Raw genomic sequence first — 17,441 nt, 5'->3', positions numbered from 1 at the left:
GAAGCTGTATAAATTTAATCTATGTAAATTGAGTTTACACCACTAGGAGTCATGCATGTTTTAATTAAGATATCAATATTTGGCGACAGTGGCAATACAATATATTCCTGTTACAATATTTTGTCCCACCCCTAAACAAGAATCAACCATCTTAGGTCTCCATCAGTGTCCATAAGAAGTTTGGGGTTATTAAATTTGACAGTAAATGTGTTCATATAAATAATTAGACTTAGACTTAGACTTCACTTTATTGATCCCGTTGGGATGACTCCCTCAGGGAAATTGAATTTCCAGCAGCATACAGTTCACAATAAACTCTTAGCTAAAAATAGAAAATAAAGATAGGAATAGAACAAAATACAATAGAATACAATAAAAATAAAATAAAATAAAATAAAATAAATATAAATGTAGAGGACTGTATATGTGTTATTGTACAGAAATTATTGCACGAAAGTAAGAGTGTCCAGGTATGTATGTGAATAAATAGGTAAATAGATAAATAAGTTATTGCACAGTGACACAGTATTGCAGTATTGCCGGCTATCTATTTCCTCCTCCCCCCAAGTGAGGAGTTGTACAGCCTGATGGCATGAGGGACAAAGGAGTTCTTAAGTCTGTTGGTCCTACACTTGGGAAGGAGCAATTAGTTTAGATCTTGAGAACATATGGTTTTTGAGCATTCATTTTAAGTAAGTAAGGTGGGAACTGAAGAGAACTGAAAACAATGTGAAATTTGATCCGTACTCGAGGAAAAGATCTAATGTTTGCCCAGCTCAGGTAGAATTCAGAATCAGAATTTGAAACCAGGCATTTTGTTGGCATTTACATACACAAAAAACACAATCAAAGAAAAAAAAATAGAAATGTACTGTATGTATTGATCTGTGTAGTAAACAACTATAGAGGTGACTAAATTATATTTCAATTGCAGATTTTTGTTTGCAAGTTTTTAAATGATCTAATGTACCGCATGGGAAGCTTTGAGTGGTAGTGACGTTGGATAAATGTGACCTGACCTCTACTTTAGTTCGTTTTTTTCACAATTAGCCCAGTATTAGTGTTTAGTATTACCTTTAACACATTTTAATTATTACATTTAATGTAACACTATTGATTTGTTGGCATTAGCTCATGTAGCACAACATATTGAAAACATGTCTTGTGTCTTAACACAAAGCGTACTTTCGTCATCAACCCAAAACCTCTCTTGAGTGGTTGACCCAGTTAATGAACCATGTCAGGTTTAACTTTCAGGTTGCCTCCAAAAGAACATCACAGGTGCACTTTGTTAGGTTCCTTTGACAGCAATGATGTGTTATTTTATCAGTGTTTCATGCTCTTGTTTAGTTTTAAAGGAGCAATTTGTAAGAAAGCTGTTTGTTAAGTCTCATCCAATACCAGTGCTTTGGTTTGGTTGATATTTGATGACCTCTCACCTCTTCTATTTGTTGTATTTTCTGTCAGTTATATATGTCTGAGGCTGTTTATGATCACTAAAGTCATACCTGTCTTAGCCTGGACTGGTCTTTCATATACTGTCGCTCTTACATCTGTGATACACCTTCTGGACATTAAGAAATAACAAACTGCAAATCTGACAGACAGATCTGAGGAAGGTAAACAGATAATTGGCATGGAGACTTAGAATGTCCGCTCCAAGTCGTCTTTCCAGGGCGTGAAATGTACTTTAGCACACAGTGCCACCCCCAGAGGAGTGGCTAATGATTAAAACTGCCAGTGGAGGACACCTGAGCCCTCATCATCCAAAGTGTCGAGGTCACTAAAGCGTCATCCACTCACTGGCTTTCTTTCATAGGAAGAAGTTTTATCATTTTTTCGATGGCTCGACAATTCAAACTCCTCTTCCTCCTTTCGCTGGTTGTAGCCTGTCTTGGTAAGTCGCCTGATTTTTTAACTTAAACCTTTAAACTGTCTTTGCTAGCTGTTAGTCTCTGATAAGTGGAATAGCCCAGATTATCAAAAGCTCAATTATCCAGTTAACTTCATAATCAAGATAAATATTCCTGTTTAAATGTATAACATTTTTCTAGATTGTGTTTTAAATGTTCACAGTTTAAACTCATGTTTAAATAGACTTACATTAAACAGTAGTTAACAAGTTGCTTTTATTTTTGACACAATATGACTCATCAAACCTTGATCCAATCCAATTGATCGTAGTACTTTAACTGCCAATGTACCAATTATCTGAAGCCTGTTGATTTTTATATTAAATGTGTTTTAACTATGTAGTTTTTTTTTTTTTAAATGCTGATATCCAGCTAGTTATAAATAAACCATTAAAATTGCTTCAAGCTTGACTTCAGCTTTTCTTGGTTTGGTGAACACACAATCAAATGTAAATATTTGAGTACTGTGTTGATGAAGACAATCTGACCTTACCTTATAACCCTGGTGTAACCCTGCCTTACTTTGTAAATCCATTCCAATCAAGGAAGTCTTAGTCTGTCCATTCTGGTTAATGCGTTACATGTCTGAAGCCTAAATGAGCTATGAGTCACTTTTATGGGGCAGACGTAGGACCTGTTGTTTTTAGTTTGTATGAATGGACCTAATCACTGAGAAAGGCCATTTTGCATACATAAAAAGCAAAAACATATAACAATTTGTATTGAATTTCACTTTGTATGCATTAAGGCATTTTAGATCCTCAATAAAAATTGTCAAGTTGCTAAAAAAACCTTCTATCTTTAGTGGATGTGAATGCTCAGCTGATTTTTACAGTGAACAGCTGCGTGAAGTTCAGGGTCATCAGTGGGAAATATGGCAGGGCCACACCTAGTTTATCACCCACCCTTCAAGCTGTAATTCTCATGTTTATGATTAGTCCTTCTTATCCTCAGGCAAAGGAAAAGCACTGCCTATAAACCCATAATTCATGCTGCTGAATCATAAAGCTGTGTCATACTATCATGGCAAGTCATTTGATCATGAAAGGCTGACTGGCATATTGGTAATAAGTTGAAGGAGATAATGCCACAGCTTTATCATCAAGCTGGTTGGAAAGGTTGATAAACATTCTTGTTTTGTTTTTTTCAATTGAGAAATCATTATCTTTTGCTTATTGTAACCCACCATGATACCTCATAGATAACTCTTGCCGGATCTGGGGAAACCTGTCAAAATAGACTGCTATAGAAGAGTTTATTATCCTTCCTTGTTACGCTGCAGCTAAATACTTTGACAAACAGCAGGCTATCATTGTGTTGCTTTAACCACAACACTTTCAGGTGATGCAGTCATTCCTGACAGTCTGGCAGATACCACAGTAGACCCTGGTCCAGCAACAACACCTGATCCAACCACGATAAATTCCGCTGCACCATCAGTGACCGCTTCACCATCAGTCTCCGCTGCACCATCAGTCACCGCTGCACCATCAGTCTCCGCTGCACCATCAGTCTCCGCTGCACCATCAGTGACCGCTGCACCATCAGTCTCCACTGCACCATCAGTCTCCGCTGCACCATCAGTGACCGCTGCACCATCAGTCTCCGCTGCACCATCAGTCTCCGCTGCATCATCAGTCTCCGTTGACCCATCAGTCTCCACTACAGCACCAAGCTCTATTGTAACAGATGCAAAGACTTCAGCCCCATCCCTTACAACGCTAAATGGTAAGGTAATTTCAGCTGTGTCCAACCACTGCAGGCTAATTTCCTCTGTTTCCAAGATTTAATTGTTTTTGGTGCTCATTTAATGCTGTAAGCCCGTACATAATGGCATTTCTTTTTCCTTTGACTTTGAAGACCCTTGTGCTTCAAACCCGTGTGGTCAAGGGAGCACCTGTGACGCCCGTGCAAATCAAAGCGTTGTCTGCTTGTGCCTGCCTGGTGCTATCTACAACAACGGAGGTTGTCGGGATGGTAAGTACCGATATTTGTTTGTGTACCACCACTTTGTTACACAATTGTTACTCCATGACAAAGTAAGCCAGGAGACGCTTGGCTTAGCTTAGCATAAAGACGGGAAGAAGTGGGGGGAAAACCTGTGTCAGAACAACAAGTCAGGGTTGGGAGATTTCAGGTTAGCTGTTTGCCCCGGTTTCTGATCTGTTGCCTTATAATAATTGACAGATATGAGGGTTTATCTTCTCATTTCACTCTTTGCAATTGTCCAAATTGCTGAACTGTTCTTTAAATCAATGGTTACAATTCAACTTTCATAACATGATATTTTTCTATTTTAGCCAAAGTTTTCCCTGGAGACCTGACTGTGCCCATAATAGATTACAAGCCAGAAATGGAGGACCGCAAGTCAGTTGAATTTCAAGATGCCGCACAACAAATTACTAAGCTGGTAAGCCATCAGCTCTTTCCTCTTCTTTATTTATTTATTTTTTTATACATATTTATTTTTCTTGAAGCAACACCCATTACTTGTATGTTTCATTCCAGCAAGCAATTTTATGTCTAAAAGACCTATAGTAGCCATCTATAGGTAAACCTGAAGTTTAGGCTAAAACATGGCTGAATTTTCTGCTGTCGATGCAAATTTGCTAGATGTTTAATTGAAGACATTGATTAAACGTTCACATTTAGTACATATTTCACTGGGATTTGCAATACTGGCTTTCTAGTGAGAAATTTAATAAATAAGCCCTTATTTGTACATTGTAGAGAATTAAATGTGTCTTTATAACTAAACCAAAGCACTGATCATTTTTCAAACGCAGGATACAGAGTTTAAACTTCCAGCCTTTTGATTGGTAGACTGCCCACTCTACCTGTTACACCACCACAGCCAGATATAGTATAATTGTGTAAGGCATCATATTCCTTACTTTAGCTTGTGCACTTTGCTCCACAATTTCTGGTTGTGGCTAAGTGTTTGTGCATGTACTTTACAGCAGTAGGCACAATGTCTTATTTAACATAAATGTATAAAACTGTTCCCATTACAATGTCCTGAAAGCTTCCTGTTAGCAACTAACAACCTATATAGTTCCATATTTATATTTGATATGAAACATTAAATGCTTTGAAATAACATCTTCATCTTCTTAAAACAAATCAATATCATCTCTTTCTCAAACTACAAATGAACAAATTCTAAAAATGATGACACAAATGTGTGCTTTGTCACATGTTGATGTTGTAACCGCATTTTAGACGATTGCTGCCAATTTAAATCAGGACTATAGCCAAGGTTTTTTAATTATGTTCATTATTTGCCACGATTTCACCTTGTAATCACTTTTGACTTTTCTTACATGATGAAATATCATACATCCTGCAAGCTGCAGTTGCAAAAAAAAATCTAATCAATGTCAAGATCCTTTTAGCTAGAAGTGGGTTACAGATAGTCAACTAAATTGGGGGTCTATCTAGCCAAGATGTCCGAATGACGTCTTTTTCTTGCTGTGATGTTGTGATAAAATGTTTGATACCCCTCATCTAACTGGCTAGGACTGATCAATATATTTATCTTTGCACACATATACATTTTCAGTGGATCATTAAACCAACAGCTAACTGTGGCTGTCTGGTACAACAGCAAATCTACCCAGCAAGCAAAAGATGTCATTTAGACGCCTCAGTTAAATAAAATATTGCGATTAATGGCAAATAATGAACATAATAACAAGGTCTTGGCTATAGCCCTCATTGAGACTGGTAGCAACCAGCTAAAATGCAATTTCAGCATCAACGTGTTACAAAGCACAAATTTGTCTCATTGTTTTTATAATTTTTTCACTTGTAGGTTGAAAGAGAGACGATCATGATTAGTTTAAAGTGTTTCTCCAAAGTCACTGGTAGGTAAACTACATGAAGACGTAATTTCAACACATTTAATGTCACAAATGTGGAAGTATATAGGCTGTGAACTGTGAACAGGAAGCTTTCAGGACTTCATACTGGGAACAGTTTTATACAAATTTGTTAAATAAGACACTGCGCTTACTGTACATGTGCTGCAAACACTTAGAGCCAGAACCAAGACTTGTAGAGCAAAGTACACAAGCTAAAGAAATGAATACGATGCTTTTCACATATCCTTATCCTTATCATTGTTTTTTGTTTTTTTGTTGTTGTTTTTTTTGCTATAAAGACTTGTTTAATCAATATTTACAAAAAGACATCTACTAAATTTGCACTGACAGCCCAAATTTAGCCGCGTTTACATACAGACGATTATTTCTACATCTTTTAGACATACAATTGCTTGCTGGGTAATCTCTTTCATGAAGGAATTATATTTTTAAAAAAGTCTTGATTTTTGTGTCCTTTTAAGACATTTGAAATTTATGATGCAAAAATACCACAAAGACGAGCTGTTTGTGGAGTTGTCTGACAACAGTGATAATTCATATGGGCTCTGCACGTGGCAATTAATGTACTGCTTTGCTGCACAATATCAAAGCAAAATAAGCCCAGGAGCAAACTTGATCTAAAGAGACTGTGCCTTTCCAGTCAGATGATGGCCTAAACAAAATCATATTTTCTTTCCCAAACACAGCTGAATGATGTTTTCGAGGACAATAACGATTACTCTGGATCTATAGTGCTGAGACTCGAGTAAGTCACAGTGGCAGCGGTGTTTACCAGCTGACTGTCTCTCCATCTAGAACCATACCTCCTGCATTACACTTACAGCATAATGCACTTGATAATACAGAATATAATCATCATTAAGTGTGATTTTGTCTATAGGCCCGGGCCCAGTACCCCCACCAGCAGAGTTTGGTCAAGAGAAGCAAACCCAACCGTCAAAGCAACTGTAGAGATCAGCTTCACAGCAAATGCTGAAGTCACCACAGATGAAATCAACGATGTGATCAATAATGAAGTTTTGTGTGACACCTGTCCATTGGAAGGAGGATCTTTCGTCAGTAAGTTTATCTATCATGTCCAATCTTTATGATTGATCCTGAGATGTATTTAAATCATACTGAAACAAAACATAGATTTGTTTTCAGGAAGAACGTAATTGAAGGATTATGTTTCAAAATGCTGTATAGTGTTTCTGCAGCACATTCAGTTCATTCATTCATTCATTCATTCATCTGTGAGATATAGAAGAATTATTTGTAAAAACTATCCTTGCCCTCCTACAAATGGTTTGGTTTGATTTTGTCCTATCAAACATTTTTCTACTACTGTCACTACTCTGGCTGTTCAAGGCAAAACCATCTATTACTGTGATGTTTCAAGAAGTACAGTCTTTCTGAAGTTTTTTATTTCTTTTTTTTGGCCCAGTGGTCATTTGAGTCACTGTAATTATTAGAAAAAGTTTAATTATAATATACAGTATGATGAGGATTGTCACTCTAAATGTTGGTCCTCTGTCACTGCACAGAGAGTGATCTTTATAGAGTGTACAGAGTATCACTCAGCCAGTGATTAATAATATCTTACTGATGATGGAATAGCATACTGTACATTTTAATCCACAAATCCACAGTTTATATCATGTGGTAATGTTATTGTTTTCTGCCTATTTTGTACCACTACACCTATTTTGAATAACGTTTACTGACACATTTTTTTTGTTTCCATCATTTAAAGATAAAGATCTGTGTAATACAGACACCTGTGATGCGGCGACTTCATTGTGCACATCAGGAAATGGATCTTTCACGTGTAACTGTTTGGAATCCTACGTTCTGACGTCGTTAAGTAACAGAATGTGCATTGGTAAGTTTAGTGAGAGGGCGAGTGTGTGTGTGTGTGTGTGTGTGTGTGTGTGTGATCGAATAATCTTTCTTTATCTAAACTACAAACTACCTTAACCTTTGCTACTTTTGCAGCTTGTCCAAGTGGCCAAGGAGTGGAAGATGGCAAATGTGTCGAGTAAGTGCTTTAACATCACAGCATGTTCTGAAAGTGTAACAATAAGTATCCATCATATAATCTAATTATATTTCAACAACATTTCATGCCAATCATAGTAAGGAGGGAAAGGCTGAGAGCCCCTGTAAATATGACCAGTTTGTGGAGAGCTTTGGTATATATACAGATGTAAAAAGAACTATTCTTGTCTTTCAGCTGTTCATTTGGTCTTAGTGGTTTGAACTGCAGTGAATGTGAGTATACAGCATGTGTTTAACAGTGACAGCAAAAACAACAACAAAAAAAATAACAATAATACATGATCCTTATTAAAAATACACATAACAAGTCACTATTTGAAAGTAATGATGTAAAATTCTTGACAACACACACAAAAATCAGTTATGTATTGTTCATATTATTCAACTCCTTGTAAATGTAGTATATGTTTGAGGGGAAAACATAGTCTTACTTGAATTGAATTCTTCAACACATCAGACAGAAAATGTAAGAATATGGTTCAAGATACTGTCAAGTAATTAATTAATAAAGTAATTTCAGTAGCGTGGCCTTGTTATTAACATCCTTTACATCTTTGTTTTTTGTTAGCATGGCTGCGGACGCTGGTAATCGTCGCCTCTGTCCTTGGTACACTGCTGCTTATCACACTCATTATTCTGCCTATAGTGTTCCTCAAGTGAGTATCTCATCCATGCACTCATCCTCTTCCAATCATTCATCATGGTCTAAGCCGTCTGTTTTCCATGTTTCTCTCTCATTCATGCTACTCGTTAATCAAAGAAATCAATAAACAAATGTAATAAATAAACTGTAATACAAAAAACGTAACAGTGGACAGCCTTATGTACTTCTGTTTTATCTTTCCAGATCCTCAAAGAAGAGCCCCAAGAAGAACAAAAACGCAGACATTCGGGAGCCTTACGTCAGCCCCATTCCTGCTAAGGCACCACTGGTTAATGACAACTTTGCCAACAGCCAGGCTGCCCCAGCTAATAGGTCAGCTAACGCCTTTGCCAATGCAGGTGTGCCTCGGATCCCAAGGGCCACAACCACTAGCAGCTGGGACAGAACCAACCTGGAGATGACTCCGAGCAACAGTCGGCAAAACCTGGTCCCTGGGGGGAGGAACCCGGTGAGTACATCTCCGAATCAGAATCAGAATCCTTTTTATTGTCATCGCACAAATGTACAACGAAATTTTAACAGCATCCGAGTATGGTGCATCTCTGTGTGTGTTTGATGTATAATGTCGGAGGGTAGTGAAGGTACATTAAAGGAATTTAAGTAGAAACAGAAAAGCAGAAAAGAAATTAAAATATTCAGCAGGGAGAAAAATGGGGATGTTGTAGCTTCGTTTTTCAGTTCTCTAATAAAGAAAGTCTCTTTTCATTGCAGCGACTGTACGATGACGATGATGACATGGCCCCATATGGTCAGTCTCGACCCCAGAGCAGCCTCTATGCTCAGGCTCGACCCCAGAGCAGCGTCTATGCTCAGGCTCGACCCCAGACCAACCCGTATGCTTCAAGCCAAGGCCAGGTCAACCCGTATGCTTCAAGCCAAGGCCAGGCCAACCCGTATGCTTCAAGCCAAGGCCACACCAACCCTTACTACATGCAAGACGATGGACGTCGGTTCAATTAATGTGGAATCACAACGGTTTATCCTACAGTGACATTTACCCAGATCAAAACCTTGTTGAGGTTTCTGTGGAAACACTTAAGAATTATCTTCTGTCCCCAAAATGACTGTACATTTGTAATACCTTGAGAGTTGTTTAAACAGAAGCACTAAAGAATTTCACTGTACAGCAACTCTTTTCAGACCAATTATAAGCTTTCACAAATCATTTCTGTCTTTCCTTGACTAATCTTTACGAATGTTTGGGATTTGAGATACACTAAGTCTTTTCAAATGTCTCCTCTTAATGACAGTGACTTAAGATACTACTTACTTATTCTTTTGCCTGGTTAATGTGTTGCTCGTCTATGAATTTTCACGTGAACATTTGGTATGTTAAATGTCTTAAGTTTATGATGAGTTACAAATTTATGTTTAACTCAGTTTTTGTGAATGAGACGAGTTTTTTCTTTTGTTCTAATAAAACTTAATGAGTTATTGGTTCAAATTAGGGCATGTTAGTCCATCCATAAATTTAACTGTAATTTATGTCAAATGTTTACTACATTGAAATTGTTTGATGTCCTGTGTTGTATAAGTTAGAGTGTATTTTGTGTATTTTTAACCTCTTTCATGTCTCATTGATACCAAGCTGTTATTTAACTTGAATAAAATAAAATAACAATATTTACACATTTTCCACATTGTCTTGTACTAGTTTTCCTTTGTCACTCATAATATAATATAATGTTGAATTTGTTTTAAGACACTGTTCATGATTTTTCATGGATTCTTTCATGGAGGAAAAATAATAGCTAGTTGTTAAGTTTGCTGGGTCTGTTTGTGTTTGTTGTTGTGTTATGTTTTATAAGGTTTGACTTTGTCACAACAGAGAAAGCACAGGTGTTGCTGATATTACGAACAGTGGCTCTTTTCAACTGTTCTGTTCTTTTCAACACAGTGTGCACAGTACAAGGAGGCAGCCATTGCTCGTTTTGCGGCTTTCCTAGTGTGACATGTTAAAATATCTTTAGCGAAAGAGCTCTATGCTTATTTGTTCCCACTACACAGACGGATGAAAAAACAAAGGCAAGCTTTGTTAACGTAATGTTGAAGGCCAAGAAATTAAAGGCAGGCATCAAAAGGGCAGATCCTAAAAACTAAAGAGAAACACAAAACTAAATGTTGTACAAACCAGGATGAAGCCCGGGGAACACAGACAGGATTGCTTACCAAATAAGCCAGGCTTATTATGGTTTGTCTGACCCATTTTCCAGGTGATTCAGTTCAATAAAGCAAACTCAGCATAGTTGAAGCTCAGTTATTCTGGTAACGGATGCTGGGAAACTAACTAAGTATCAGGTCTGAGTTGTTGCTTAACCAGAGTTCCTGTAACACTGACCTGACAGAAAAGCGATGATTTTACCACTGACTCTCTGGCATGCTGCCATATTATTTGACTTTTTAAACTGCCATCAAATGTTCATTTATAGAAATGAACCTAAATAAATAATAAATAAAATAAATTGTATGATAAATGTTAAGGTACAGATCAGCATGTGTTTAACAAATCAGTCTAAATTACTCCATTAGAATAGCAATGGCTTCATAAATATTTAACAGTATGCAAAAAATTATAATGACCATAATTTTAGTACCTAAAGCTCAGGGCCGTGCAGAGGCCTTCTCAAAGGTAAATTGGGCACATTAACCTGGAGATGAAACGATTAATTGATCAGTCCATCGAAAGAAAATTAATTTACAACTAGTTTGATATCAGATTTTTGTCTTTTTTCAAACAAAAACGTAAAACATTTGTCGGCTCCAGCTTCGTTTCTTTTTGTTTCAAACCCCTCTCTTTACGAGGCATCTCTGCACTGCTGAGGGAAATTTCATGATAATTGCAAGAAACTATGATAAACATAAAAACAATAAAAGATACACACAGTTAAAACTGTGTAAGTTTCAAGTGAACTACTGATGACACAATGGTCTATCTTAAGCAGATTTATATTAGAATTCTAGATTTAGCAAAAGCTGTTTGATAATGTATGCTTTTAGTTTCTTGGACATTTATGGCCTATTTTTCTCAAATGAGCTTTCTACTATTAAAAGACTAATTTAAAGGGAATAGATAGAAAAACTTTATAGATAAATAAATAATACACCTTGACAAAAGGGCACTTTGCACATCAGGGGCAAAGGGGCAGGTGTCCAAGCATCCTTAGTTCCGCCCACTGAACGTGTCTGCCACAGCTGACTGCCTCTCTAATACATGTAATATAATGTCAAATATTTTGACCTTGATGTGTTCAGCAAGTGTATGGTTTTATTAATAAATAAGTAAAATTAAAATAAGGACCTCAACCCATGTGTCAGAATTAATTAGAATTAAAATGGTGAATTGATGAAAAACCTACTGCAAATAGGGTAACACGCCCCAGGTTAAAAACTTACAAAGAGAGAGGGCAAAGACAGACTTAAAATCACAAGGGAGGTAAGACTAATACGGGGCAGGTGAAACTGATGCGGCAATCAAAAAGGTGGGGGCAAAGACTCAAATACAGGAGGTGTTAATTACAACAAGACACATGAGGGTGAACCCTACAAAATAAAACAGGAAAACAGGTTTTGATAGCCAAAACCATGACAGTACAGTGTTAGATAATGTTTTAAAGGATTTGTCCATTCGAGAGTGAGAGCAGGTTCAAATCCAGTGTTTTAAAGAGATTTCTCTGGTCAGAAATGTCAGCATTATTTAGACGGAAGCTGAAAACAGAGAAAAAATATTAATATTATAATTGGTATTGATTTATTGTGGAGGCCCCAAATTTATTAAACATGTTTTTTCTGTTAATCTATTTAACTCATTTGTTATTTTGCCTGTAGGTAAGCAATATCCATGGAAACCAGTGCTGTTTTTGTGTATTTGTCAGTCATTACAGTCATTTTTTCCACTGACGCCCATGATGACACTGAAGTGGCATAAAAGTTTGGGTGTGTTAACTCAGATATGCAACTTGGATAACCTTGAAGATAATATAGTTTTATGGGCAGTGACTGGATGAGATCAGTTCTCAAAAAACTAAATTAAAAAGACTAAAAGAATTTCAAAACTTATGGCTTATATATTATTAACATGAGGGTTTAAAACGCAAGGGTATACAACTTATTTCTTTGGCTGTTTAACTGTTTGCAACAGGATCCTTTTATCTCACATTTTATGACAGCTTCAAAGGTCATAATATCCTTTGGCCCTCACCATTTTATTGGCTACGTCTTTCTGATAACTACATTGTAAACTAGTTGAGTTACTATCTGATGCAATATTTTTATACTTTTGTTAGTTAGTGCATTTGATTTCATAGACACAGCTTCCTCTGCCATGTTTTAATTGGGCCAATGAAGAAATCAAGTTTGGAGAAGTTGCTTCGTGGTTTGGTCATGATGAGTGGCTAAACTGCCATAAATTCGTAAAATGACATTTATTTCAATAGCAGGTTGTTGATTCAGAGTTTTCAAAGCATGAAATCATAATCATGTACCTTATTAGAAGTTTTCAGTGTTTGTGGTGTTTACTTTAGTTATTTTTTTCACCAATAGTCTGGCATTACCTTAAATACATTTTAATTATTGTATTTAATGTAACACTATTGATTTGTTGACTACCTTATGCTTTAGCCACCCCTGACATAGCCTGGACAAGCCTTTCATATACTGTAGCTTCTAGATCTGTGATACACTAGACATTACATAAGACAAACTGACAGATCTATGGATCATAAAACAAATAATTGCCATGGTCACATTGAAGGTGGGCCTCCCAGTTGTCTTTTCTCGGTAGGAGGATGTCTTTTAGCACGCAGTGCTGCCCTCTGAGGAGTGGCTAATGATTGAAAGTATCAGCAGAGGACACCTGAGCCCTAATCTTCCAAAGTTTCAGGGCACTAAAGCCTCGTCCACTAATAGCCCTGACTTTCTTTGTTGGGCTGGAGTTTTGTCCTTAAGTTCTTTTCCAATGGCTCGAGAATTCAAACTCTTCTTTTTCCTTTGGCTGGTAGCAGCCTGCCTTGGTAAGTCGATTGATTTTTTTCTGTTAACATTTTAAAAATCTTTGCTAGTTGCTAGTCTCTGATTAGTAGAATAGCCCGGATGAACAGAAGTTCAATCATCAGGTTAACTTTATATTCAGGAAAAACTTTCCAGTCTAAATATTCTTGTGTTTCGATTTAAATTCAGTAAATTTATATCGATTGAGTTTTAAAATTTCACAGTGCTTTAGCTTTAAATAATTCGATACCTAAAGCAGAGATATTTTAAATAGGCCTTTATGAAGTAGCAGTAGATTAAGAGATGCTTTGGCATTGTGTGGCTTATCAGACCATGATCCAGTGATACCTTTGTAAGTGGGAAATAGAAAGCTACCAATGATGTAAGACTGAGAGCATTTTGGATTAGCCTGTCTTTGCTACCATCATCAACTCTTTGTTCAAGAAAAAAAACCTGGGCATCATTGCCCCTTAATTCCAAGTGTACCAATTCTCTGAACAACCTGTTGTTTTCATTTTTTATGTATTTTAACTCAGTTTTGTTTCAAATTTAAAATCCAAGTATCCAGTTAATTAGAAAAAATCAGTTAAGATCAGAGCACAATTTGCATAACTGCTTCATGCTTGGCCTAACAACCATTTTTTTAACCTCTTGAATGGTTTGATGCACATGCATTAAATGTTAACTTGTACACATAAGTAACGTCATGCATATACATAACATTACATGATCTTTTCCGAAACCTAAGCAAGTAGTGTTGCTGCCTAAACCTAACCAAACCAAGAATGTCAGCTAAAATGTGTCTCAGTCAGCTTTATTTTGAAAGTCTAATTGGACATGGAATGGTCTACTATTAGCTTTGGTGAGATACCGATTGAAAGATTTGAATACTGTGTTGACGCAGGCAATCTGGCCTTGCCTAATTACCCTGTTGTTAACCTACCTTTCTTTGGAAGTCTATTCTAATCAAGTCCCTTTTTCCCACAAAAGTCGATGCCAGACTGAGGGAAAAAGTTGCCACTTTTTAACGCGGATGTTCAGTCAGTGTTGATGGTAAATGTAGCAATACATTTCTCAAGAAAGCTGACTTGTCCTGATGCAAATTCTGTTAGGGTGTTAAGGAAGAACTACAGGCTGTTTCAGCTCAGGTTTCTAGTCTCTGCCAATAGGAATTTGAGGGGGCATGCTACTGCTCAAAAACTAACCTTCCTTGTCCTCTTCACTACTACTACTGCTACATTTCCAACAGCAAAAATGGCACCTGAAAATATGAGAGCAGAGGATGTTATGGATGAGGATACATTTTATAGGGTTTTGGCTGACTTGGATATGCAGCTGTATTTATTCAAGCCAGAGCAAATGGACGAAGAAATGAAGCAGAGACAGTGTGAAGCTCCCTTCATTATGCCTGGAATTGTGCAAGAGATTATGGCCAGCAGGCTACCTAACATCTGAGGATGTAACAACTCAGTGGATTAACTTTGTTTTGATGGAAATGTGGCAGAAATGTCCCCACAACTGGGAAACTGGAATGTATGAGTGCATTTCATTACAGACAGTTCTATATATGAGGTCCAATGACAGTACAAGCTCAAGGATGGATGGATTCCAACTGTTCGTGACCCATCTTGTTTTACTGATGGACTAATGTTGTAATACTGGACTAGTGCAGTAATACTGAGAAATGGTCAAGAGGATTTAGATTTTTGAAGCAGAAATTAGCTTTGAGTCAGTTTCATGGGGCATATCAAAAAGTATGAGGTCCTACACCTGCTGTTTCATATGTTTTGGGACTACTATGATTGACCTAATTGTTGTCAAAGGCCCATGTTTTGTATCATATTTGTATACGTGTGAAGGAAATATGTATCACAATATGTATTGTATTTCACTTAATGTTTTTGTTTCATTTATTTTCATTACAAAATTTTACATCCTCGATAAAGTTGCTTAAAAAAAACATTTTATACTGAGTTTGGATGTGAAGGCTTAGCCTGAAAAACACCTAGTAGCCTGGTCCACTGATAACCTTTATCATGTTATCAGAGCAAAAATGGCAGGGCCTCACCTTGTTCATTCCCCACCCTTTTGAGCTGTAATTATACCACCTCTCATAAATTCTTTATCTTCAGGTAAAGAAAGCACTGCCTATAAACCCATAATTCATGCTGTTGTGTCATGAAGCTGTATTTTATGTTGTAATTCTATCACAGCACACAATTTGATTACAATATGCTGACTGGCATCAGCTTAGCTGTAGCTGAGCACTTGGGCAATTAGCAGGTTATCATTTACTAACTGGTACATTGTGCTGCTTTAAACACAAGACGCCTCACTTAGTTCATCACCAACGTGAGCTGTAATTTCTCCTGTCTGTCATATGTACTTTATCTTCAGGTAAAGGAAAGCACTACCTATAAATCCATAATTCATGCTACTGCTTATCATTTACTAACTGCTTCACTGTGCTGCTTTAACCACAACAGGTGCTGCCCAAATATCATCAACTTCTGAAGAAACTTCACTGGCACCTGCCGAAACAACGGAAGCCGGTCCCACCGCTCCATCCACTTCAGCAGCACCTGCCACAACAACAGAGGCCACTCCCACCGCTCCATCCACTTCACCGGCACCTGCCGAAACAACGGAGGCCAGTGTCACCGCTCAATCCCCTTCACCGGCACCTGCCGAACCAACGGAGGCCGGTCCCACTACACCATCCACTTCAGTGGCACCTACCGAAACAACGGAGGCCGGTCCCACCGCTCAATCCCCTTCACCGGCACCTGCCAAAACAACGGAGGCCGGTCCCACTACGCCATCCACTTCAGTGGCAACTGCCGAAACAACGGAGGCCGCTCCCACCGCTCCATCCTATTCACCGGCACCTGCCGAAACAACAGAAGCCGGTCCCACTGCTCCATCCACTTCAGCGGCACCTGCCGAAACAACGGAGGCTGCTCCCACCGCTCCATCCACTTCACCGGCACCTGCCGAAACAACGGAGGCCGGTCCCACCGCTCAATCCCCTTCACCGGCACCTGCCGAAACAACGGAGGCCGGTCCCACTACGCCATCCATTTCAGTGGCACCTGCCGAAACAACGGAGGCCGGTCCCACCGCTCAATCCCCTTCACCGGCACCTGCCGAAACAACAGAGGCCGGTCCCACTACACCATCCACTTCAATGGCACCTGCCGAAACAACGGAGGCCGGTCCCACTACGCCATCCACTTCAGTGGCACCTGCCGAAACAACGGAGGCCGGTCCCACCGCTCAATCCCCTTCACCGGCACCTGCCGAAACAACAGAGGCCGGTCCCACTACACCATCCACTTCAATGGCACCTGCCGAAACAACGGAGGCCGGTCCCACCGCTCAATCCCCTTCACCGGCACCTGCCGAAACAACAGAGGCCGGTCCCACTACACCATCCACTTCAATGGCACCTGCCGAAACAACGGAGGCCGGTCCCACTACGCCATCCACTTCAGTGGCACCTGCCGAAACAACAGAGGCCGGTCCCACCGCTCAATCCCCTTCACCGGCACCTGCCGAAACAACAGAGGCCGGTCCCACTACACCATCCACTTCAATGGTACCTGTCGAAACAACGGAGGCCGGTCCCACTACGCCATCCACTTCAGTGGCACCTGCCGAAACAACGGAGGCCGGTCCCACCGCTCAATCCCCTTCACCGGCACCTGCCGAAACAACAGAGGCCGGTCCCACTACACCATCCACTTCAATGGCACCTGCCGAAACAACGGAGGCCGGTCCCACCGCTCCATCCACTTCACCGGCACCTGCCGAAACAACGGAGGCCCATCTCACCACTCCATCCACTTCATCGGCACCTGCCGAAACAACAGAGATTGGTCCCACTGCTCCATCCACTTCACCAACACCTGCTGAAACAACGGAGGCCGGTCCAACTACGCCATCCACTTCACC

The 17,441-nt window shown here is 39.0% G+C and overlaps 1 protein-coding gene across 1 annotated transcript; it reads left to right on the top strand.

The window, feature by feature from the left end:
- Window positions 1-1,842: 1,842 nt before the first annotated feature.
- muc13b (mucin 13b, cell surface associated) lies at window positions 1,843-17,402 on the top strand. The gene is given in 15 exon segments (XM_073490218.1): window positions 1,843-1,897; window positions 3,264-3,641; window positions 3,774-3,890; window positions 4,214-4,323; window positions 6,484-6,542; window positions 6,678-6,856; window positions 7,533-7,661; window positions 7,775-7,817; window positions 8,013-8,050; window positions 8,406-8,493; window positions 8,685-8,716; window positions 8,719-8,754; window positions 8,786-8,949; window positions 9,213-9,451; window positions 16,004-17,402. Coding segments are annotated over 15 exon segments (3,066 nt in total).
- Window positions 17,403-17,441: the final 39 nt, after the last annotated feature.

This window comes from Pagrus major, chromosome 20 (assembly GCF_040436345.1).
Source record: "Pagrus major chromosome 20, Pma_NU_1.0".
NCBI classification, from domain to species: domain Eukaryota; kingdom Metazoa; phylum Chordata; class Actinopteri; order Spariformes; family Sparidae; genus Pagrus; species Pagrus major.
The sequence above is the reverse complement of the archived record's forward strand: the minus strand, read 5'-3'. Positions and strand labels throughout refer to the sequence as shown.